Source organism: Ursus maritimus, unplaced genomic scaffold, assembly GCF_017311325.1.
Source record: "Ursus maritimus isolate PB19 unplaced genomic scaffold, ASM1731132v1 scaffold_6, whole genome shotgun sequence".
Classification (NCBI taxonomy): domain Eukaryota; kingdom Metazoa; phylum Chordata; class Mammalia; order Carnivora; family Ursidae; genus Ursus; species Ursus maritimus.
This window is the reverse complement of record NW_024426774.1, coordinates 23,909,435-23,934,546: the sequence shown is the minus strand read 5'-3', so window position 1 is coordinate 23,934,546 and position 25,112 is coordinate 23,909,435. Positions and strand designations below refer to the sequence as shown.

Here is a 25,112-nt window from a genome sequence, read left to right as displayed (position 1 = left end):
TCTAAGACAGCTGGGGGAAGGCTTCCTAACTGAAATGCCGCCTAAGCTGTGACCTACAGTCTAGTAGGAGGAGCTATGCCCTCGTAGGGAAGGTTCCAGAGTACTGTATACTCTGGGAGTAGTGGGAGCAGTTCAGGAAGGCAAGGACAAAAGGGATGCAACAAAGGAGATGAGAGGCCAGAAGCAGTAAGCAAGGGCCAGGTCATGAAGGCCTGGTAAACCACGTTAAAGAAAGTAAATTTAACCTTGGAGCATTGTGGAACCCGGGATGAGTTGCAGCCAGAAGCTGACACAATCAGATCTGCACTATAACATTTACTGAGTGCTTGCTCTTTTCCAGGCACTGTGCTAAGCGCCCTATATACTGCACTGAATCCTTACAAGAGTCCTGTAAAGTTAAGCACTGTTGTTATACCATTTTATAGATGATGAAACTAAGGCTCACTGAGGGACACACTGCTGATTCTGGTGACGCCAGGATTCTAACCCAGGCCTTTGGACTCCAGAGCCTGAGCAGCTAACTTAACATGCTGCCACCCTCATTTAGAAAAAGGCTTGACATTCCAGTTCAATGTAGAGAAAGGACTGGTTAAAGGCAAGCCCAGAACTAGGAAGACCAGCTGAGCCATTGTATGATAATTCAGGGGAGATACGATGGCAGTGAGAAGGAAAAGAATGAACTTAAGAGACAGTGAAGAGACAGAACTCAAAGGCACTGGTTTGGATTTCACTGTCTGTGAGAAAAACGACAGGGTGATCAAAGAATGACGCCTAGGTTATAACTGGAGTGACTGAGCCAGTAATACATACTGGTTAAGGCAAAGGCTCCACAGCCAGATCCCCAGCTCTGCATTTCAAAGGTGGAAATCCTGGACTATTACTTAACTTCTCTGTATCTCAGTTTCCTCATGCGTAAAATGAAGATGATAATAAAACCTCCTCTAAGAATTAAATGACTGAGTTCATGTGAAGCACTTAGAATACGCCTAGCATAGAAGTACTCCATCTTAGCCATTATTATCATTATCATCATAACACCACCAGCATTCTGTGGTGTGGGGAATACAGGAGGAAGAGCAGCTTAGGGGGACATGACAAGTTTAATTTGCAACACTGAAGATGAAGTGCCTACAGCACCTCCAAGGTGACAAAGGTCACTCACATGTATGGCTCTGCACTAAGGAAGGGCTTTATGAATAGAAGATTTAGACTCTGGAGCCATGAGCATATGCTTGGTCATTTCAGCCACCAACCTGAGTAACATGGCCTGGGAGAATGTGTGGAGTGAGAGAACAGAGGAACCCAGGAGAACCTTATGAAGAACACAGACACTGAAGGGACTCATAGGCAGGAAGAACTGCAGAAGAGTCTTGAGAAGTGGCCAGAGATGTAGGAGAAAAAATGAGAAGCCCAGAGGGGGAGAGTATTTCAACAAGAATCAACAGTGTCAGCTGTTAGTAAGAGCGGAAGTAGGTATGGATGGAAAGGTATTCGGTGGATTTAGAAATAAAATCTTTGCCCTAATGGCCTAGGTGACATGGCTACTGCTGCCTTTTTAAGAAGCTAAGAAGTAAAATGTATTAGAGCAGCTATTAGTAAAAGGTCCTCTATGTTGAGCCCTATTAGAGAGGAAAAAGATACCAGTTCAGATGACTGCCAGCCAGGAGAAATAGGAATGGACTCTTAGAAGAAGATCATTAAAGGAAGAAGAGTATTCAGAAAAGAGCAAAGCACTGCAGGTTTTAGCCTGGACAGACTTAACCAGAGGCAAAATTCAGAAAGCATAAGGCATAGTCAAGAATAGTCAATTAATTCAAATAGGTTGGCTCCCATGGCATGAAGGGGGGCCTGAGTAGTAAAATTTAAAAAGTAGATTGGAACCATATTATAGAAGTTTTGACCAAGAAATATGGAAGTAATGCAAATATTTAAATGCCTTGCCTGCCTGGAAAATGCCAATTCTTTAATTCTCTGTTCATATGCCACCTCTTCAGTGTCACTTTAGGTAAAGATACACTAACCTTTCTTTATGTCCTCGAGATACTTTCTATTCGTATCTCTTATGACACCGCACTATGATTGTTTTCTAAACCTTGTGATACTCACAGGAATGGGCTGTGTCTTGGTATCTCAGCAGACCAAATAACATATGTGCCCAAGAAACATTTTCTGAACAAAGAAATACAATACACAGTTACATTAGAGTGGTACTTCATGAAGGCTGACTGAGAGCTGAGTGCAATATGGATTAGCGAAGAAGAAACCAGAGGCAGACCAGTCAGAAAGCCAGGATTTGGGGATCCCATTCATTCAGGCCACTGTGAAAATGGAGGAAGGGGGGATGTCTCTCTCTAAAAGGCAACATCAATAGAATTTGGTGGCCGATTGAAATAGGACAGAATAGGAATAAAATCTTTTAAAACCTTAAAAAAATACATACTCTTTGACTCAGTAATTGGACTTGGAAATATAGCCCAAGGGAAGAATTACAGAGATTTATGCATACTTTGGTATTATTTATAAGGGTTGTAAATTGGATGCGGTTTTAACTTTGAACAATAGAGGACTAGTTTAATAAATAGTGGTCCTTCTATCTGATACATGCTTATATTAACATATACTTATAAAAATTATTTAAGGATAATGAGAAAACATGAACATAAATAAACTTTCTAAAACAAAATATATGATCTGATTTTAATTTTGTTTGCTATATATGAATACATGTGGAAAAACACAAGAAGAGTTTCTGTCAAAAAGTATGCACCAGTATTTCTGAGAAGTAACTGACCAGACTATGGGTACCTTTTTCTTCTTTATAATTAATTTTCCTATCTTTTATTAAAAACATATTGTTTTTATAATAAATATCCCATTTTTATGGGAAGTGAGCTACTGTTGAGAAAAATCAGGTCATCACGCTATTTTTTTGAAACTTGGTGTTAAAAAGGAAAAAAAACGGAACCACAATTTGAAAGGACAGATAGTATGAGTGTCATGTTTCTTTGTTTTGCTTTAAGGATTAGAGAAATGGAGGAGAAGCCAGTAAATATAGGAGCCAGAAAAATAAAGAACGTGCTTTACAAAAAGGAAACCCTTGATATATTTTTCCATTTAAACAAAATGCACAGTATAGCCAAGGATACCAGGGAGAAGTCTTGGAAAGAGAAAAGAAAAAGAAAAAAACCCTACAAAGATTACATTTTTGTAGCACTTGGCATAGAAAAACTGTTAACTTACTACATACTGGGAAGAACATGGGCTTTGGCATCAAATAGAGCTGAGCTGAAACCATGTATCACTCAGCAGCCGTGTGACCCTGGGCAAGTTGCTAAAGTGAGTCCGTCTCCTCAGGGCTGGCATGGGGCAAAGCGTTGCCTAGCGCAGTCATAAAAATGAAGTGGTCTATAGGACAGTGACTCGTGGGGTAGCTACGAGCTCAGGACCCCACCTTTAGACTTGATTCATTCAGCAGGTCTAAGCCCATACCTGAGCATCTATGTTCTAAATAGCTCCCTGAGTGTTACCACTGCATGGGCAGGGTAGAGAAACACGTGAACGACTCAGTGCCTGGCACATGGTAGGTACTTGTTAGATGGTTGTTTTTATGTACAGAACATAGGGCTTCTGTCACTTTTCATTAGGGCTATCATGACTTTTTTTCATTAACACAATGCCAAGATCTGTCCTAAAAGAGCAGCTCAGATTTGCTATGAGACAGAACTAAATCGAACAAAGAAAACAACAGAAATGCAATTAAAGGTCTAAAGGCATACCATGGCATTCTGAGATTCAACCTGAGAGGCTGCAAAGGTCTTTGACATGTAATCACGTATAATTTTGCTGAGGCAAACTTAAATACTTTTTGCTTCGTAATGTGTGGGACCAAAGCACTTAGTTGATCCATGTGCTTTCCTACTGATCAGTATCCAAATTTAATTTAGGTTTGTTGTATTCTGTTCATCACCATAAACAGATAAAAGCTTCATTCTCTGTAAAACAGTCTCAAAAGAGAGTCAACTCCTATGCTACAGAGATATTTGCAAATTTGGAGAAACAGAAAAGATTTCAGAAAATGTTCTAGCAAATGTCAGAGAGCTACTGTATAATTACATTTTTTTAACATAAGGGAAAGGTCTTATCCTTTTTCATAGTTTTCGGCAATAAAAAGTCACATGAAAAAGTCAGAGTGCATGGCATTTAATGCACCCAATATTTCAATAGTTTGTCTGTCTGCCTTTTTTCCTGGCCTCCTAGAATATGCTAGCTGTTAGGAAGGGCAATCCTGGGGAGGCTCATCAACTAGGACAAATGCAATGTGAGCCACAGAGAGTGATGGCTCCTGCTGGCCATCTTTGGTCCCTCACATATAACATTCGCTACAGACGAGTCATGCTTGATTGTGCACTAAGCAAGAAGTCAAGAAATTAAAACAGTCTGAAAACACTGACAACTGAGCCATCTATGATTGGTATACTGCTTTTACTTTCTAGGCAACTGCCAACTTTCTTGGAGCAAATGAGTACTGTAGACCAAAATGAGGGAGCCAAACACAGGTCTACCAGATACTATATAGGTATCTGGGGGTTCAGTAAGCAATTCTCTCTCCCTGAATACAGACTGAAAAGTTTGATCAGATGTGCTGATCCAAATTACCTAGTGGGAGTTTATTTTTTCCTTAGTAACTAACCCTGTATCCCCTAGATTAGTAGAAAGAAAGCATCTTTCATATTCAGAATTTAGGTATACGAGCTAAACATAAATTAAAATATGGATTATTTTAGGGGCGCCTAGGTGGCTGAGTCAGTTAAGCATCTGCCTTTGGCTCAGGTCATGATTTCAGGGTCCTGGGATTGAGCCCTGCATCAGGCTCCCCACTCAGCGGGGAGTCTATTTTTCCCTCTGCCTCTCCCCCTGGCTTGTACTCTCTCTCTCTCTCTAATAAATAAATAAAATCCTTAAAAAATAAATAAATAAAAATACAATATGGATTATTTTACTTGGAATTAAAAAACCCAAAACTTAAATATATCTATATGATGTTTCAGAGCCTTAACATATGAGGTAATTTGCCCGAATGACTTCAGCTAGAAATGTATGACAAAAACATGATTATTTGGGGGCAGAAAGTTTTCAACAATGGTCCAAACAGCCTTCTTAACTATTGTCTGTTATTCTACAGGACAGGTCTTCAGCTCAATCACATTCATTGTGCCTAGTTGACTGCTCAGCCTCCTACTGGCCCAAAGTCCATGCCCTCTTTTGCACTCTTCCTATCCTGCCCTCAGCCATCCTTGTTTCTGCCTATCCAAATCACACACAGTCTACAAGGTCTAAGGAGGATGAAGCTTCTTAGAGAAGTGAAGTGTTTCAACACTATATGATCTCTCTTTACGGAACACCCCTACAATTATTCAGCAAAGTATTTACATACAATATACTATAAAATGTAGCATGTAATTGTATAACTATATAATACTGGGGTTTTTTTTAGATTTTTCCATGTATGTTCTTATCTACCCATGAAGACTGTAAACTTCTTGTAGGCAAGGTCATATTTTAAACAAGACATACCCTCAAACAAATAGGAAGTGTTTTATTCTCACCCCCGACTACTTCAACCTAACTTCAAGTTGTTTCAAATGTACACATTTGTGCCGCCTAATGGTGAAAGTAATTATTGCATGATTATAGCTCAGTAATTGCTTATAAAACATTTAACAAAATCAAGTAATGGTGGGACCAAATCTTTATTTATTTAAAATCAAAGAAGAGTAGGGGCGCCTGGGTGGCATAGCGGTTAAGCGTCTGCCTTCGGCTCAGGGCGTGATCCTGGCGTTATGGGATCGAGCCCCACATCAGGCTCCTCCGCTATGAGCCTGCTTCTTCCTCTCCCACTCCCCCTGCTTGTGTTCCCTCTCTCGCTGGCTGTCTCTATCTCTGTCGAATAAATAAATAAAATCTTTTAATAAATAAATAAATAAATAAATAAATAAACAAATAAATAAAATCAAAGAAGAGTAAAGCTATAGTTAAAAATGATGAAGCACCAGAGATGATGATAATATAACTAATTTTGGGTGAGAATGAATTACAAGTTTAAAATGATGTGATTAATTTATAACCATCAATTTAAAAAAAAACTTACTAATGTAAAAGCCTTTTTTCCTTTAAGTTAGAAAATTCCTTTTGGGGGGCACCTGGATGGCTCAGTCAGTTAAGCATCTGCCTTTGGTTTAGGTCATGATGCCAAGGTCCTGGCATCGAGCCCTGCATCAGGCTCCCTGCTCAGCAGGGAGTCTCCTTCTCCCTCTGCCTCTCCCCCTGGCTTGTGTCTCTCGCTCTCTCTCTCACTCTCTCTCAAATAAACAAAATCTTTAAAAAAGAAAAAAAAGAAAAAAAGAGAAAAAGAAAAAGAAAATTCCTTTTGGGTTTGGGATAATCTAGTACTGAAAAAATTTACATAATCATACTGAAAGGTTGTGATTAGAGAGGTACACCTGAAATCATCCATGACCGAGATCTATCAGTGTAATATACACTGAGAAAAACATGCTAGGACACTATGCTTGTCTTATTTTTCAGATAAAAGAAAAAAATATTTAACTCAACTAATACTGATTGAGTCACTAAGTACAGAACATTCCATACCCTCAAAAAGGTTATGATCTAATAAAAGTATAAAGTAAGCACATTAATGGTGAAATTTAAGGTACCCAGGGTAAATTTCTTGCAGTTACTACTATAGGAACGAAACATCTGTATAACATTATATAATGGGTGCTATGTTTCAGGATAAGTATGTGTTTTCTAAATGTTCTTAATCTCAGTGAAATATATTCTGAACAGAAGCGCAGAAGCTATTTTCCTCATTTTACATTTTCATTTATTCAGTCCTTCTTGGTAAGACTTCATCCTTAGCTTCTTGATGTCCTAAACGTCTCATGCGCCCATTAGCGCTGATTGCCAAACAGATGTCAGCAACGCTGAATTTAGTTATATGTGTGAGCACTGAAAATGTTACTTTATGATAATTCATTTTAATACATGGTCTCTAGGATTCCACTGGAATAATTTATTTATAATGGTCATTTGTTTTAACAGAGAGCTTCTTTCCCCCCATAACTGATTATCAAAAGCAGATCTCAGGGACCTAAATATCAGAAAATTGGGTTCAGCCCTTTCTGAGGCTTTGATTTCTTTTCTAGGAAGGGTACTCCGGACTAGATGATTTCTAAGGTCCTTTTCACCTCTGATCCTTGATGAAACTTTTTATGTTTGCTTGGCACCACCTCCTGCTCCCTTAGAGTGGAGCTGACCTTGACTCTCCACCTGAGGCCTCCTAGGTTTGCCTGCTCCCCTTATCTTAGGCAGAACCATAACCTCCTCCTTTGCAACCACCATCCCTCCATGATCTGACCATTTAGCTTCTCTTTTTTCTTTCTTTTTAAAACTCTATTTTGAGGAAAACCATCCAGTTCACTATTGTTACAAAAGTGCTTTATGATTATATCATACTACAAATACAAGAGGCACTAAGTTATAGTGAGAAAGAGCACAGGATATTCAGTCAGAGGAACCAGATTCCAATAACTCTGACAAGCTTCTTCACCTCAGTTTCTGCTTCAGTTTTGCCCTACAAGTTGAATATTAATAACAGTACCTACCATGTATGGTTACTGTCAGGATTAATTTACCTTATGCATATAAAATACTTAACACCTTGCCTGGTACTTAGTAAATGCTCAATAAATGTTAGCTGCTATTACTATTATAATCACATTTCTTTTTTTAGTATTATAGTGTATAATATATTCTTTTCTAAGTGAAGTAAATAGAATCATCTAACTGTGGTTCTCTCTTCTTTTTTTTTTTTTTTTTACTAATATGGGGGGGCGGGGTGGAATCAGTTGCCAGTTCTAGCAGGAAAAATTACACACTGTGGTTGTTGACTGGTACTTTGAGTGATGACTAAATAACACACATTCCCCAAAGTTATAAATCAGCTTACTACTAAAATATCTTCCAGATTTCAGAACAGAGAGCTCTACAGATACATCCTTATCCACTATAAGATAATCTATTATCCTGTCTACATTTAGGAAGATCTTTATTAGTAAAAGATGTATTCCAATAGCATGCTTGTGTTTACAGAGAAATCTAGGAGATGAATGTGTTCCATGATGTCAGAAATACCTTTAAAGAAATCATTAAATACTATAAGCTATCAGATTAGTGAGGAAATAGAAAACATACTGTTGAATGAGAAGGGTGAGCCTAAGCTGGATGCCACAGTTAAGCGGTACCACATTTGGAAAAAAAAAAAAAAGTCACCACTTGAATGTCTCGGTGCCTCCCTGTCCCATTCCATAGGCATGAAGAACTGTGTTCTGCAGAGACTTCATTGGGTAGATGGACACTCACTACTCATGTGCAATAAGACCATCAAGCTCACAAGTCCATTTCATATTAGTTATGACCACAGAATTTCAAGAGCAAGCCAAACTAACAGGGACAACATTTTTAGTTTACTCTACCAATGTAATTTTGTATTGACTACACATTTTTTAAAAAATCATAGGTACTTAGTTGTAAAGGTGCTTCATCCTGGTAGAGTTCATTAACTGAGGTTATACTTTGTATCTTAAAGTACATTTAACCCTAAAGGAACAACAGTGATGCTATTAGGGAAAGAAGAAAGAACTTTATACCTTTTCTTATATAATGGGGTTCAACATCTTTCATGTTAACCACAAGCAGTTTTATGACAATGCAGCAATCATTACATGAGGGTGATAATTTGTCATAGATGTCATCATCATACAACATGGCTTGGTAGAAATCAGAGTGGAGAGGAGAGACATGCAAACAAAATATCTCTTGCACTAGGTGACTCTGGGCTTTAAATCGTTCTTGTAAAATTAGTAATACTTCAGCATGTTTCTGGATAGTTCCTTTTCCATATATATTCATATGTGTTATTTGTCTCAAGACATCTATATATCAATATATAACCTACAAATATAATGTATAATTGGTTTTTTACATAAAAAGTATGAAAACGTACAGATTTAAATGGATATGATACCATCAGTGGAATCACTTTGTCCTGAGATGCCCATCGGTAAACATGGCTCTTGAGGAAGTGTGAGGTGGTAGTATGAGCTACAAACTAGGAAGCAGAAGAATGCCGTTCTACCCTTCACCTACAGAAATTTACTAACCTCCCTGGACGCCAGTTCTACTTAACTATAAAATGGAGGTAGTATTTGCCTTCCTACTAACCAGAATCATTTGTTGGAGTGAGTGGAATAATAAACGCAAAAATACTTTTTAAGCTCCAAAGAACAATAGTGTAAGTGTTAAGATACTTTCAAGACAGTTTTGGTGCTTTGAAAAAAATTTAAAAATGGAATGACAGTCTAATTATATTATTTTCTGTCTATTAGAGGAGAAAAAAATTTTTATAAAGATATCTCTGATATTTCTAAAGAATACATAATAAGACATATTAGCACATGGGGTCAACTTAGTATAAAAACACAGTATCTTATATCTGGAGAAAAAGCATGAAAAATTGCTTTGTAAATTCTGAAGGGCTACATACAAAGTTTAACAATTCTTGCCACTTACATAAAAACGTAGCCTTTTGAGATGGGTGCTTACCTTCTCTTAGACGGTCTACCACAAAAGTAAAGCCTGTAGTTCTTGGGTGTAGGACATACTCGTATTTCTGAAGTCCATTCTTTTCAGCGAAATCATTACTTCGAGCCTTGCTGTTTTCTAAACAAAACAAAAGACTATTAGAAGCCATAAAATAAGGGAATATAAGTGAGATAAGGAAATAGTGGATGATTTTTTTGATAAAATGGCAGTTAATTCATCTGTAATTACTGAATATAGTATATATGAGTCGAATGAGAAAATATAAACACTTTAGTCCCTAACAAAGATCGTAGAGTTTTAGGAATTTTGAAATTTTTATAAGGTATTAATAGGACTTTTTATAACTGTTTCCTGAAATTCATATTGAAATCTTTACAACTATTTAAGGGATTTCATAAGGTAGTCAATGTACAATGAAAACTAAAATACAAATAAAACACAAATAAACCAAAATTTTCATAGTCTTTACATAATAAAAGCTGAAATACTAAAAGATGCTAATAAAACGAAGATACTTATAAAATATAAGGACCGAGACACCCAGAAAAAAACAAGTAGCCATTATACCAAATATATCAACTCCACATTTTTTTTTTAACCCAGTAATTTAGGGCTTCAATGCAAAGTGAAATGTCTGCCTTGCTCAGGCACAGAGCATGCTAATATTACTAACCAAAACCACTCCCCAACAGAATGGGCACATGATTAGCACATCATGTACAAACATCTGAACATGGTTTGGCTGAATATAGTTACAGAGTCAAGTATATGTTCCAATCGTTGGCAAAAACTTCTTTTTCCATTCCATGAGGTAACTTTATAAGTTCCAAGAAGAACCAAACCCATTATTCAGCAAATATATTTGGAAAAAGTAGTGTTCAGAAATTTGGCCTCAAGTGCTGGGAGAGATCATGAAATACCTTCTGATGACAGCAGATGTTAGAATCTGCAACTCTCAGCTGCATCCTGAAATTTACAACTATTCCAAGTCACAAGAAAAAAAACTTTCTCTATATAAACCCAACCTTCTCAGGAATAAATTTAAGATCACGGAGTCCTCAAACCTCAAAAAACCATATATGGATTCCACAACACTAAAATATTCCAAGAATATGCCTCTAAAAGGTGTCACACTACATTTTAATTGAAGAACCGAATTAAAGAAATATTCACAGTCCCCAGCAAGGCAAAAGTTCAGGCCATAAACATGAAAAGGAATAAGATCCTCTCACATTCATTTGAGGAGAATATCCTGGGCATGGGACTCCAAAACAGTATTTGACAGACAGCGAGAAGGCCCTTCCATGGAATGAGGAATCCTAGGGACACTAAAAGATGAGTAGTTAACTACTCTTCAGTTTCCTCTTCCAGTTCATCACAGCCTTTGGGGATCTGAAGACAAAAATGAACTCTGTTGTAGAATGGGAACACAAGTAGTTCTAAAAACATATGGTCACAATGTGGGGAGGTAGAGATAATAATCAGAAGAGACACAAAGAGATACAGATTTTTCCTTCTATCCCCACTTTGTCTACTTACCCCTGGACTCTGATTATTAGTAACTGCACTAGCCTCCCTCTTTCTGATCACAGCCCCCTGTCTTGTCAGCTCACTGTTGGTAACCCTCCAGTGCCAACACTCCTTCCACCCTAAAGAGAGTACTGGCCATTCTGTGTTCTCGAACCAGCTGGGCATGTTTTCACTTCAGGGTCTGTGCAGATGTTCTTTCCCCTACCCAGAATGCCTTGTACCAACACACTTGCAACATTTTCGGCTTTGTTCAGTTAGTCTTTACTTACACAGAAATTTAACGGGCTTCTTTTAACCACCTTACACAAGAGTACTTTGTGCCCTATCTACTCCCCTCCCTGTCCTTATCTTGCTTTATTTCTCTGCACAGCATTTATGAATATTTGATGTATTTTTGTTAACTGATTGGTTTTTTATTCTGTCTTTCCTCAAAGAATGTAAGCTTCATGAAAGTAGGGGCTTTGTTTTGTATATAAAGCTTCAGGGCACTGATTTATTAAATGAAGTTTTATGTACAAGAGTGTTTAATTACATGTAATGTAATTGTTAAAACCTAGAAAAGCTTTCCTTTCCAAATCACGGGAACAGAACTCAACATTACAGTATACCAATTGTTATGATAAAGTTTATGTATCAAACTGGCATAGCCAGAGTACCCAGAGAGTCAGCCAAACATTATTCTAGATGTTTTGTGAAGGTATTTTTCAATGAGATTATTTAAATCAGAAGACTTTATATAAACAGATTACTCTCCATTATGTGAGTGACCCATATCTGATCACTTGAAGGCTTTAACAGAAAAAGACTAACCACCTCAAGCAAGAAAGAACTCTGTCAGCAGACTGCCTCAGGACTCAAACTGCAACCCTTCCCTGGGTCTCAGCCTGCTAACTTACCCTGCAGATTTCTAACTTGCCAAGCCTCCACAACCATGTGAGCCAACTCCTTAAAATAAATCCCCAACTCCCATCTCAATTTCTCTCAATCTCAATCTCTCCACACATACATACACATATATATGCACACACATCTCATTCTGTTTTTCTGGACAACCATACCTATAATAAACCCATATAATATAAAACTGCCCACCCTTTGTAACACGTTTTCAAAGAATAAATAATGATAGGAGAGATAATATAACATTAACTGCAAAGAAATGTGTGATTCCCTTTTTACAATTATTTAAAACTATACATGTGTGCTTATGCACATACGTGTGTGTGCGTGCATGCATGCCTGCATTTGTGACCAAATGATCCAAAAGCAATGGACCAAAATTACAATAGTGTTTGTTTATGGGCAGTGGGATTATAGCAACTTTTGTGCTCTTTTCTGTTTCTAAGTTTCCCAAGTTCACATATATGGCTAGGCAAAAAAAAAGTTACAACCAACAATAGCATGTGAAGATAAAATATACGTAAAGTTATATTTAAACACACTTAATTTGAAAATGTGCAAGCAAGCTGGACTCAGAACTTGAGGATTATAGAACATTCCCCTTGGGCTTAAAAATCCCAAGTTTCAAGTTAACTGTGGTAACTAAAAACACCCTTGAATTAACAGACACTTTTTCAAAGATAACATTTATCCCAGATCAAAACTACCTGTATAATCCCGTTTAAAAAAGAAAAAAGAAAGAAAGAACCTTTTGAAGGCTTCAGGATCTGTTTTCTCTATTTGGCAAACAGTCTAACTTTTGAAAGTTGGCTTTAAAATGTAAATACCATTTTAACTTAAAAAAATATGCGACTACATCATGTAATGATGAGTACTCTGGACCCTGAAAATATACCACTAGATGTTAAGTTCATCAAAGACACTTGAGAAAAAAAATACAGACTGAAAAAAGTTTTAAATATATATTTTATAGGCTCTGAAGATCGAATACATAAACATTTCAACACTGATATACCATAAAGTAGCAGCAATCCCAGAGCTTTTTTTCCATTAGCTTTTAATTACTAAATAACTTCCAAAGTTGACATTCTTTAGTGTCCGCTTTGGCATTCACAAATATCAATCCATCTATCATCCCAGTAAATTATTTTCTATAATACAGCTGGTATTTCAACACCCAAATTTGAAGTATTATACATTCTTAAATAAGATTTAAATACAGCTGTCTGTCCATCAGAACTTCTTAATGATAGTTTAGCTCTGGGAATCAATTAATTTACAACCTATAATATATTTTCAAGCTTAAACAATATGCAGCCAATATTATCCTCAGTATTATCTTCTGTGATCCCACTACTTTTAGAATCTTCACTATAAAAATCAAACCTATATAGTAAGCATATATTTTAATACATAATACTATTCAATAAAAATTGCCATTGTTCATTTAGTTCAGTTCCATCTGTAACAGATAAGTCAAAGAGCTCTTCCTTGGTGTCAATGGTAAATGTTTCCCAAAATACCTGAATCTCCCTTAGTAGCATAGTATGGCTCAGTTACCCATTCACTTAAATAGTTGTGTAGTTTGTATTTTTCATCTTGAACTCTTTGTAGGTACTGGGTTCCATAAATTATTATGTCCACATAGTGAAATGGTATGTTCTCCCCTCTAAAGCTCTAAGGGTTGTCCTTCTCAGTAGCTCTCAGTTGCCACCATCTGGTATTGAGAATTCGGAAGACAAGTTCTGTTCTGGCCCTCCATACTATTTGTGATTTTTAGTCTTCAGTTCTACCCTGCTTCAGTCTGTCTTCTCTTGTATAGCAGACCTTTATCTACCAGATCCTTCTCAGATTCTGCTGTATCTTTCTTGAAGTAACCAGGGAATTAACAGTTTTCAGATTTTGCTCTTTTGAGCTGGATTCTGCAGAACTGCTTCCTGTCCAAGCTTATCCCACCCTGCCAATATTCAACCACAACACTTCTTCAATCTGTCTTAAATCCCACACTGCAAAAGGCAGCTTCATCTGCAAAAGTGACCTGTGTTTTAAAAAAAGTGTGAGAACCACTGATTTAGTAAGGATAAAAGACTATTTTGTTTTTAATCTTTTAAAGAATTCCTTGAGATGCACTGGCATTCTTGGCCTACATATGTAGTTTAAAATCTGGGAAGGCAGGGGGCGCCTGGGTAGCTCAGTCGTTAAGCGTCTGCCTTCAGCTGGGTCATGATCCCAGCATACTGGGGCATCCAGCACTGCATTGGGCTCCCTGCTCCTCCCTCCCCGGAAGGCAGAAAAGTCCTAAATATGTCCTCCTGTGTCCCCTCCACAACTCAGTGGTGGCTGAATTTTCTTGAGGATAGGACAAAGCCTTTCCTGCTTAATTAGGGATAAGCCTTTAAAATACTCAGAGAAAGGCAACATATTAACTTAAAACAACAATAAATGAAATCAGTTACTATCCTATCCTTTTCTTATAAAAAAGAAGTTGAGAAAAAAGGGCCTAATGGATAAATATGTATCTTGAAAGAGGACAGAGAATATACAAAACAGTTAGGGGATTTTAAAATTGGGTTTTGTTCTTAAGATTTCACTTGCTATTTGGGGGTTTTTATTTTGTGATTCCATAAAAATTATTTAAAAATTATATAAAAGTAAAAGGCTGATATTTAAAATATATAATGCAACTTAAAATATAAAGCTCTAGGATGGCAAGTGTGAAAAATAATGACCTCTTGGGGTTGCCCCTCAGAAATGCTATGGTCTGGAAACCAGGAATTCTAGGTTCTGACGTGCTACTCATCACTGAGTAAATGACCTTAGTGGTGGGCCATTAATCTTACTGGTGTTCAGTGATTTCATCTGAAGTATAAAAGTTTAGACTAAGTGATTTCTAAGTTCCTTCATGTTTTAAAATTCTGTGATCCAATCCCAGGCTACCTACCTGTGAGATCAGTCCCTTCTGGGAATATGAGGAGTTGAAGTGGTTCACGGATATCACAAAAATAATCAATTATGTCTTCAAAATGGCTCTGGTCATCCTTCCATTTCCTATGAATGAAGATATAGGCAGCAGCCTGCATGGCCCAACCTAGAATCAATTTAACAAGCATTTACATACAACTTTATTGCTAATATCCATATATTATTGAATATTTCAATTTTTTATCATGAATTATTTACTACCCTAATAAGCATCTCATGATATACCTTAAATTCAAAACCGATCTTGGGTTACATAACGCATATAGCAGAGAATATTCTTAAAGGAGTTTGCTAAATTCATGGGTTTGCAAAATTCTCAAAAACCTCTTTTCAAGTCAAACCTAGCTATTAAAATAGGGGAAAAAAACTTCCCTACTATTTATCAGTAACTCCTCCAAAGTTTTAATAATCCGCACAGGACATTTTAAACAAGCTACCTACAAGAGATATACAACATGTTATCAGGCTTACAAAACAGTAAGCAAGGGATTGTTCTCAAGTCATGTATACAAGCATTCCCTTCAGTATTTCCTCTTCTGTACTACTCAATCTCTAAATTCAACTGTTATTTTCAAAGCTAGCCACTTCTTTAGATTTTATTTAAAAGGGAAAGGGTGTGATGGGTACTAAGCACTTGAACAGAATATATATACTGTGATCACATTTCCTTTATGTTTAGGGCAAATCAGCCTTGCTACTGAAGGAGGTAGCTTTAGATGAGCCATGTTTTACCTAACCAGCCATCCCTCCCTGGCCAGAAATGACTAGAACTATTGTGGTAAAACTGACTCAGCCAATCTGTACTCTGTTCAATAGTCTATAAAGCATGAAACACTTGGCCCAAACACAATAACTACCATGGCCAATCAAATGTTCTGTCAGAAACTTTACCTGGGACCATGGAGAAAATATGCTGGCAAAATAAGGTGAATAGATAGACAAAAAGGCAGAGAATATGACAGCAGCAGTTGCGGGAAGATAAAAACAGCACATTGTAGTAAAGATCTAAAATCTTGCTGCTGAGATGCCTATAGATGATTTTAATCTGGAACAGAAGACATTTTTAGTCTCCACAAATGCTGGCCAGTCAATGGATCCACCTCTTGGATACCCACAGGCGTCCATCTCCCTTATGGCCATGTGTGTCTTTACAATATACTTTCACTATTTCAACTAGAGGGAATAAGTGATAGCTCCTTGCAAACAAAGAACACAACTAAAACAATAGCTATCATCATTTGGTAAATACGATGGCACCCTGGGAATATATAAAATTATCACTAAATCATTTGTTAATGACTTAAAAAATTATGACTATTTGGTTTGAATAAGTCCAAACTAGAATACTGTAGTCTACAAATATAAATGAATGTACACTCAACAATCTACTTCATTATAGGTCCTTTGCTCCTATACACCCGATTACTACTCACCCACTGTACTGCCAGTCATACCCATCAGTGCTAGACTTGATCCCACACTTGGCCTTCCTACATGTCTCTCCTCCTTCACCTGAGGACACGTAGGCCCACAGCATAGTATTTGTAGGTAGTGTAGCTCTGGAGTGAGATTGCCTGGGTTAGAATCATAGCTCTGCCACAGAACAGCTGTTCAGTCTTTGTCCCTCACTGACCCCGAACATAAAAATGGGCGTAATGCTGTGATTGTATTTACCTGATAGGGATTGTTGTATAAGAAATAAGATTGCTTAGCACAAAGTGCCAATAAATAATAACTATTGTTACTGAGATTAAGAAGTTATAATAATACTATTACATCAAGGAACATAAAAATGTAACAAAAAAAGTTCCCATTCACAGTAGCAAAACAAAAATGTACAAAAATAAAAATAACCTGTAGGAGTCACATGAAGACAACTACAGAACTGGGAGAAAATGGTGAGAAACACAATGTTTCTGAACTTTGACCCACATACCAATGATCTCCAAATTTATAATTTATTAGTTTCATGTAATTACAATAAAAATTCCAGTGGCATGAGAGTGTGTGAGAATTTGGCTATGTGATTCCAAAAATTATCTGTAATAATAAAGAAGTGAAAATATCCAAGATAATTTTGAAGTAGAAGAATGAATAGGAAAGACTCACACCACTAAACATTAAGTGTATTATAAAGGAACAATGATTAAAAGAGAACAATGCATCTACAAAAATAGACAAATGTAAAAGAATATAAGACCTAGAAAAAAAGCCCTTGAATATGTTAAAAATTTGGCATATGATAATGACACAATTTCATATCAGAAGGTAAAACATGAGCTGGGATTTTCTTAAACATTTTTTAAAAAGATTTATTTATTTATTTGAGAGAAGGAGAGAGAATTCCAAACAGACTCCCCATTGACTGTGAAGCCTGGCGTGGGGCTCGATTCCGTGACCCTAAGATCATGACCTGAGCCAAAATGAGGACTTGGACACTTAACCGACTGAGCCACCCAGGCGTCCCTTTTTTAAACATTCTTACTGAGTTATAACTTATAAAGTGTACAGATATTAAGTGTGTAGGTACAGAGCTTAATGATATGTGGCCACTATCCAGATTAAGGTGTTGAACATTTCCAGCATCCCAGAATATTCCCATTTGCCCCCCTGCCAGTTACTACCTCCTCCCCGCCAAGGAAACCATTTTGACTTCTTTCACCATAAAGCATATAAATGAAATCACACAGTAGGTATTCTTCCGTCTTTGGGTCCTTTTGCTCAATTCTGAGTCAATGAGATTAATCCACGTAGTTATAGGTAGCAGTATTTTCTTTGTGCTCCTGTACAACAGTCAACTAGATGAATATACCACAACTTATACTCTTGATGGAGAGATTTCTTAGCTATTAGGAATACAGTTAATATGGGTATTCTTCTATCTTTTGTTGAACATAAGCACCCAGTTCTCTAAAGTGAATACTCAGGAGTGAAGCGGCTACAGCACAGGATTTATACATGCCCAGCCTTAGTACACAGCTTTTTTTTTTTTTTTTTTTTTTGAAGTGATTATACCAATTGACAACCCCACCAGCAACAGGGGAGTTTCTAACTGATCTATCTATGCCTTGCCAACACTAGGTCTTGTGGGTCCTTTTAATTTTAGCCATTCATTTTTTTTTTTTTAAGATTTTATTTATTCATTTGTTAGAGAGCACAAGCAGGGTGAGCAGCAGGCAAACGGAACAGGAGAAGCAGGCTCTCAGCTGAGGAAGGAGCCTGATTCAGGGCTCGATCCTGGGATCATGACCTGAGCCTAAGCAGCCTCCTAACTAGGTGAGCCACCCAGGCACCCCAATTTTAGCCATTCTAATCCAGGTATAATAATGTGAGTTTGCATTTCTCTTGTGATTAATGATGTTGACTGAAAGCCTTTTCATATGCAAAACAGCCACTGATGTCTCCAAACTTTCTGCACACACAGACACAGAAAATATATATAATTTTGGGTTTCAAAGACATAATTATGTCAAATACCGTCTCTCAGTCTGTAGCTTGCATTTTCTCTCCCTTAATAGTGTCTTGTTATGAACCTAACATTTAATACTAATGAAGCCCAATTTACAAGTCTTGTCCTTGTGGCTGGTGCTTTTTGTGTCTTGTTTAAGAAATTTTTGCCTAGGGAAGGATGCCTTGGTGGCTCAGTTGGTTAAGTGTCTACCTTCAGGTCATGATCCTGGGGTCCTGGGATCGAGGCCAGCATCGGGTTCCTTACTCAGCGGGGAGCCTGCTTCTTCCTCTGCCTGTAGCTCCCCCTGCTTCGCACACGTGCTCTCTCTCTCTGACAAATAAATAAAAACTTAAAAAAAAAGAAAAAAAGAAATTTTTGCCTACTCCTAAGTTCTGAAGACATTATTCCATGTATTCTTCTAGAAGCTTTACTATTTTAACTTTCACATTTTGGTTTCTAATCCATCCAAAAATAATTTTTGTATATCGTGTGAGGTAGAGGTTAAAGATCCTTGTTTTCCGTATGGATTGCCAAGTATTGAAAGGACCATGAGACCGTTAATTTAAATAATAAAATATTTTTTAAAAATTACACAATAAACGAAAACATACTGTTGTAAAAAAAAAAGGTTAAACAATACAAAAGTATGTAGAGTCAAACAAGAAAATACTCCACGTTTTAATTTCTAAGCCATTATTGACTAACAGTTTTGTAAAATGCAATCAGTGAATTACTAGAACAATGATCACACACTTGGAAGCTATAACAATGTTACAACACTCTAAAAGTGTCCAAGTACTCTTCTTCCCTGCTCCCTTATCTCAAGGTGGTCGGGTCACAGTTTGGTAACTGGCACTGTTCTGTACAATATACCATGACTTATTATCATTTAGGATGTACCCAATCTGAGAATCTGCCTTTACTGGAGAACTGTTGTTTCCTTTACTGACATCATTTATGTTTCGTGTTTGTTAGACTTCATGATTTCTGCCTACCTCTTTCCCCTTATTAAAGTTTTCTCCACCCCCTTCCTTTGTTCTCTAATGCAGAGGTCAACAAATTAAGGACCAAACCCAGCCCACCGTCTTTGAATGGCCCACAAGTCAAGAAGAGTATTTTATAATTTATGAAAATTACATGAAATTCAAATTTCATGTTTATAAACAAAGTTTGATTGGAGCTCAGCCACACCTATCTGTTTACAGAGACTGTCTATGGCTGCTTCCGTGCTGCAGGGGCAGAGTGGCGCAGAGGCAGCCGAGAGACAGTATTGCCCACAAAGCCGAAAATATTTACTACCTAGTCCTTATGGAGCAGTTTGCTAACTCCTACTCCAGTGGTTTGGAAATTATATTCCCTATTTTGTTCTTTTAATGGTCATCCTTAACATTTTTTTCAACTTTCCATTTCTGGCAAACATTTAAACTTATATAATTATATCGACACTGAGTTAAATAATCCTCCCCCCCAAAAAAACACTATGCTTTCCTCTTGTGCTTTTTCAAAATTTGTATAAATCATCCAATAGTTCCCCAAAGTTGCTGTTAGTATTACTAACACATTCCTTATGCTTCACAGAAACAATTCAATTGCTTAGACTTGACTCTAAGTTCACTGGCTTCCTTATCACTGTTTCTTTTATCGTATGTCCTTCTGTTAGTCCTCCTGAAGGAATTCCTTCCAAAACATGTTTGAGTCTTTGCATTCCTAAAATGTATTTATTTGTTCTCAATCTTTTGGAGGATAGTTTGGCTAAAAACAAAACTTGAAATTCCAAGTCATTTTCCCCTTGAGAATTTCCAAGCTTTTTTTCCACGGTCTTCCATCATCTAATATGGCTGCTAAGACAGCGGACATCAATCTGATCTGTGTAGATAACCTAATCCCCCCCCTCCCACCACCCCTGCTCTGGAAGCTTTCATGGTTTGCTCTTTACTCTTGGTTTCATGGAATGTTCCCTGTGTGAGTCTAGGTATGGGATTTTTTCATTAATTCTGCTCAGCAGTTGCTACATTCTTCCAATATGAGTCTTTCTTTAACACAGAATAGTCCTTCCATTAGTTAAGAAAATGCATTATTCTCCTCTTCATTCTGTGTTTCCACCTGGAACTTACATTAGCTAGCTAGCTGTTAACTTCTGGACTGTTCTCTCATACTTTTCACCTCCTTTCAAATGACATTGTGCTCAAGGAAAATCCACTGGTTTGATCATCCACCTCACTAATTTGATTCTCAGTATGGTCTACTAAAAGAGTTTATTTCAGCAATCGTCTCTTTAATTTTTAGGATTGGTTATTTTTAAGATTTATTTATTTCAGAGAATGAAGAAGAGCGCACACGTGGGGGGGGGGGAAGGGCAGAAGGAGAGAATCTCATGCAGACGCCCCGCTGAGTGCAGAACCCAATGCGGGGCTCCAACTCACAACCCTGAGATCATGACCTGAACGAAAATCAACAGTCAGACACTCAACCGACTGAGCCATGCAGGCATCCCCAATTGGTTCTTTTTATAGCAGCCAACTGTTATGGACAAACAACAAAAAAATATAAGTGACGACAAATGCGAAGAGTAACAATTTCAATAAAAATGCTTACTGAATGGTTGCTATGTGCCCGATATTATTCTAACCATTTTTCATTAATTCAGTGAATTCTCAAGACAACCTTATGAATTAGGTAAATTATTTTATGAATGAGGAAACTGAGGCACACTGAGACTCAAAGAGCTAATCAGTGGTAAAACCCAGTTTCAGACACAAGCAGTTTGGCTCCAAAGCTGATGTTTTTAACCAGTTCACTAGACAGCCTCTCTGCAATGTGTACTTGAATCTCTCTAAAAGTAGTAGGTAAACATAGTTTAAGTTCTCCTAGAGGAATTATATATTCCTTGGAGGTTAGACTTTCCATTTTTTAGTATTAGACTCTCTTTAAAGCAGTGCATTTTCCACAAATTTAATTCTAGATTGTCTCTTTATGTATAAAGAATGTTTTAGACTGAACAATACTGACAGGTAGAAGGTATTTCTCCATTCCAAGTGAGAACATCTGTTGCTCCTGTGGGGGAAGGGAGCTACAGTAGCAAGACCTCTGGTGTTGTGCCATGAAACTTTAACAAATAGTCTGTATGTTTCAGAAATCGCAGAAAGGGAAGTATAATGGCTGCATCAGTCTAGCTCTTGGACCTCTCCTCCGAAGATGATTCTTCCCCTCTGTGCCTCTGTCTTCTCATATCCATTTATGTATCACTTAATGCTTCTGAATCTTTTCTACTCCCTTGAGCTTAAACATTTTTCTCCCTTTCATAAAAATCACAGGAACAAATTCACAGTGAATTTCTTTTTCCATGTCATTCATCAATGCATACTTTGTGTTTAAAGCAATACCCAGAGTTTTCTTAACATTCTGGAGATCTTCAAACATACATTTTTGTGACATTTATTTCATACATCTATGGCTGGATAAATAACTGTGCAACTGATCCTGTCCTCTAAAATTCATCTGTATTACTTGTCTTTTTCAAACTTTTCCACTGGAGGACACTGCATCTATCACCTGAATTTCTCAGACAAGGGCTGGGCGTCTGGGAGGTTTATAAGAGAGATCCTGTGGATGCTGGAATGGCTCTGTTACCACTTTCAAAAACCCCACTGAAGTTATCAGCATCACCTTCTTCTCAAAGCAGACGGGAGTAATCTCTAAGCATACTCTGTTGTTGAAAACTACTGCATAATTTTAGAACCTGGTTTTCCTTGGCTTAAATTCTCTTTTATCAAGTTTTTGAGTTTTCTAAAAAGACTGAGTGTATTTTTGACATTATGCATTCTTTCTAATTAAAAAAAAGTAGGCTCTGGGGTGCCTGGGTGGCTGAGTTGGTTAAGCGTCTACCTTTGGGTCAGGTCATGATCCTGCAGTCCTGGGATTGAGCCCCATGTTAGGCTCCCTGCTCAGCAGGGAGCCTGCTTCTCCCTCTCCCTCTGCCACTCCCCTCTGCTTGTGCTTTCTTGCTCTTTCTGTCAAATTAATAAAATCTTTAAAAAATAAAAGTAAGTAAGCTCTTGGGGCACCTGGGTGGTACAGTCAGTTACGCATCTGACTCTTGGTTTTGGCTCAGGTCTGCTCTCAGGGTCATGAGATCAAGCCCTGTGGGGGGCTCTGTGCTCAGCTAAGAGTCTACTTGGGTTTCTCTCTACCTCTCCTTCTGCACCCCATGCCCGCCGCAAATAAAATCTTAAAGAAAAGTAAGCTCTTTACACAATTTTTTTCCTTTTTTCATTTTGGTGTAGATGGATATAGTTAAGGGAATCATAAAAATATCTGTACTACTCACCTAGTGCCCTAAAAACTGGACTTCAAAGATAAATTGATCTGATGTATCACTGTTGTCCATGTACTCATTAATTCATTAAGGTATCTCCCATGGGACTATAAATGCAACAGCAGAAACCAAATGCAACATGGAATAGAAAATTGTTCTCTTTATTTTATTTTCAATCCTGAATAGAAGGTATGGATGCAATCAAGGAAATGCTATCCATAGGCCTCTATTAAATGAGAATGAGTGATATAAACAGATGCAAATTTTTGTATAAACTTAAATCACAGCACTCATGAGCAAATACTGTATTTACTGAGGGTGTAGTTATGCATAACAATAATTTACATATAAATCCTGGACAAGTAGTTATTCCTCAGAATTTCAACCTCGGTCAGGGTGCTAAACACTACACAAAGTTAGGGAAGCCCTATCTTCTTTGAACTCAATATTTTATATTATGTAATGCTGTCTACATCCCTCTTCTAAGTTGATTAGCTTCCAAGATAAAAACTACCCTCACTGCAAATTTCATAGACTCCACAAAGACATTATCATACCTACCTGCAGAGAGTAGAAAGTCCTGCTTGACACTGAAGAAATACCTAATTACTGATGGCTCTTGTTGGCAAGATAAGGCTCACACTATTGTAGGACTAAAATCTTTCACACTGTGCAAGATTTGCCATTTATTCAATTTTCCAGATGAACTGCCATCTAAGAAATCCCTTCCTATGGAAAATGAATTCCTAAGCTAAGTACATTACTAGTTCTGTACACTGAGAAGACCGGTAGCAACTAGCAGGTGGTAGGCAGAATAATGTCCCACACAAAAGAGATCAACATCCTAATTCCCAAAACTATGAATATGTGACACAGCAAAAAAAAATCAGCTGAATTTAAGGCAGAAGATTATCTTAGATTAGTCTACAGGGCCCAACGTAATCATAGGGGTCCTTAAAGGAAGAAAAGGTAGCAGAAAAAGACTCATGTTAAAGCGAGAAGGACTCAACTGGTCCTTGCTGGCTTTAAAAATGGAGGAAGGAGGCCAAGAGCCAAGGACTGAGCATCCAGTTGAAGCTGGAAAAGTCTAGGAAAGAGATTCTATACAGAGCCTACAGAAAGAAACCAGTCCTGCCAATGTCTTGATTTTAGCCCAATGGGTGCCACCTCAGACTTGTGACCTCCGGAACTGCAAGACAATAAATGTGTACTGTTTAAGCCACTCCATTCATGGTACAAGCACTGACAGGAAACTACTACAGAGCATCATCAGTGCTGAGATTTTAGTTTTTAATAGCATTCTTTAAGAAATGGAACTAGGATTCCTTAGAGAGACTCAGAAATTCCCTGAGTCCAGGGCTGCAGTAGGGAAAATACAAGAATCTTGTACCACTAGAAAGTTAAAAGGGAAAAAAAAAAAAAAAAAAAGATGGAGGCCCAAAAGGACACAGGCACCAACCTGCAAGATATCCCACTGGCCAAAGTCACACAATGTCAAAATAAAATAAATAATACTGAATTATGACCCAAAGAAAAAATATCAACCAGTTCATATTGGTATAATAATTAAGTGAATAAATAAATGAGAAGGGACAAATCTCCTTTACAGAATTACAGATAAAATATGTAGATAGGTCTCATTCCAGGAGGTAAAGCTTAGTGCCCCCTTCCCAGCCATTGTATGTAGGCAGTTGTTAGTGAATAAAAAATATATAAAAAGGAAAAATAGCAACTGTATAGTGGAGAAACCTGGCAGGCACCACCTTAAAACAAATGATTACAGTTAACATCACCAGTGATAAGCCATGTTGATAGCATGGACTTCCCTGATGAGAGGAGAAGAGCACTTCATTTCTGTGGTGCTTTTCCCTAAAACCCATAACCCCCATCTAATCATCAGAAAATATACAAACTCAAATTGAAGAACATTCTATGAACTATCCAACCAGTACTCTTCAAAAGCATCAAAATAAGGAGACTGTCACAGAATGAAGACTAAGGAAACATGGTGACTAAAATAATTTACAGGATCCTCAATTGGATCCTGGAACAGAAAAAGGGCATCGGAAATCTGAATGAGGTCTGTAGTCAATCGTACCCATGTTAATCTCTTGTTTTAACACGTGTCCCACAGAATCTGGGTGAAGAATTTGCAAACTTTCTAGAAATCTAAAATTATTTCATACAAAAAGGTATTTAAGAATCAACTATTTGTTGATCCAAACTTTTGCTACTTTTAAGACATATATATATATATATATATATATA

At 37.3% G+C, this 25,112-nt stretch overlaps 1 protein-coding gene across 9 annotated transcripts in view; it reads right to left on the bottom strand.

The window, feature by feature from the left end:
* LCLAT1 (lysocardiolipin acyltransferase 1) overlaps window positions 1-25,112 on the bottom strand; it is a 198,295-nt gene that overhangs the window by 64,519 nt on the left and 108,664 nt on the right. For 8 of the 9 annotated variants that reach the window (XM_040623057.1, XM_040623058.1, XM_040623055.1 and 5 more), the window contains 2 exons: window positions 15,038-15,184; window positions 9,667-9,783 (listed from right to left, as the gene is read on the bottom strand). In XM_040623057.1, coding sequence (XP_040478991.1) covers window positions 9,667-9,783; window positions 15,038-15,184 — 264 coding nt within the window. The remainder of the gene's footprint in view (window positions 1-9,666; window positions 9,784-15,037; window positions 15,185-25,112) is intronic. The other variant, XM_040623056.1, reaches the window with a different exon arrangement.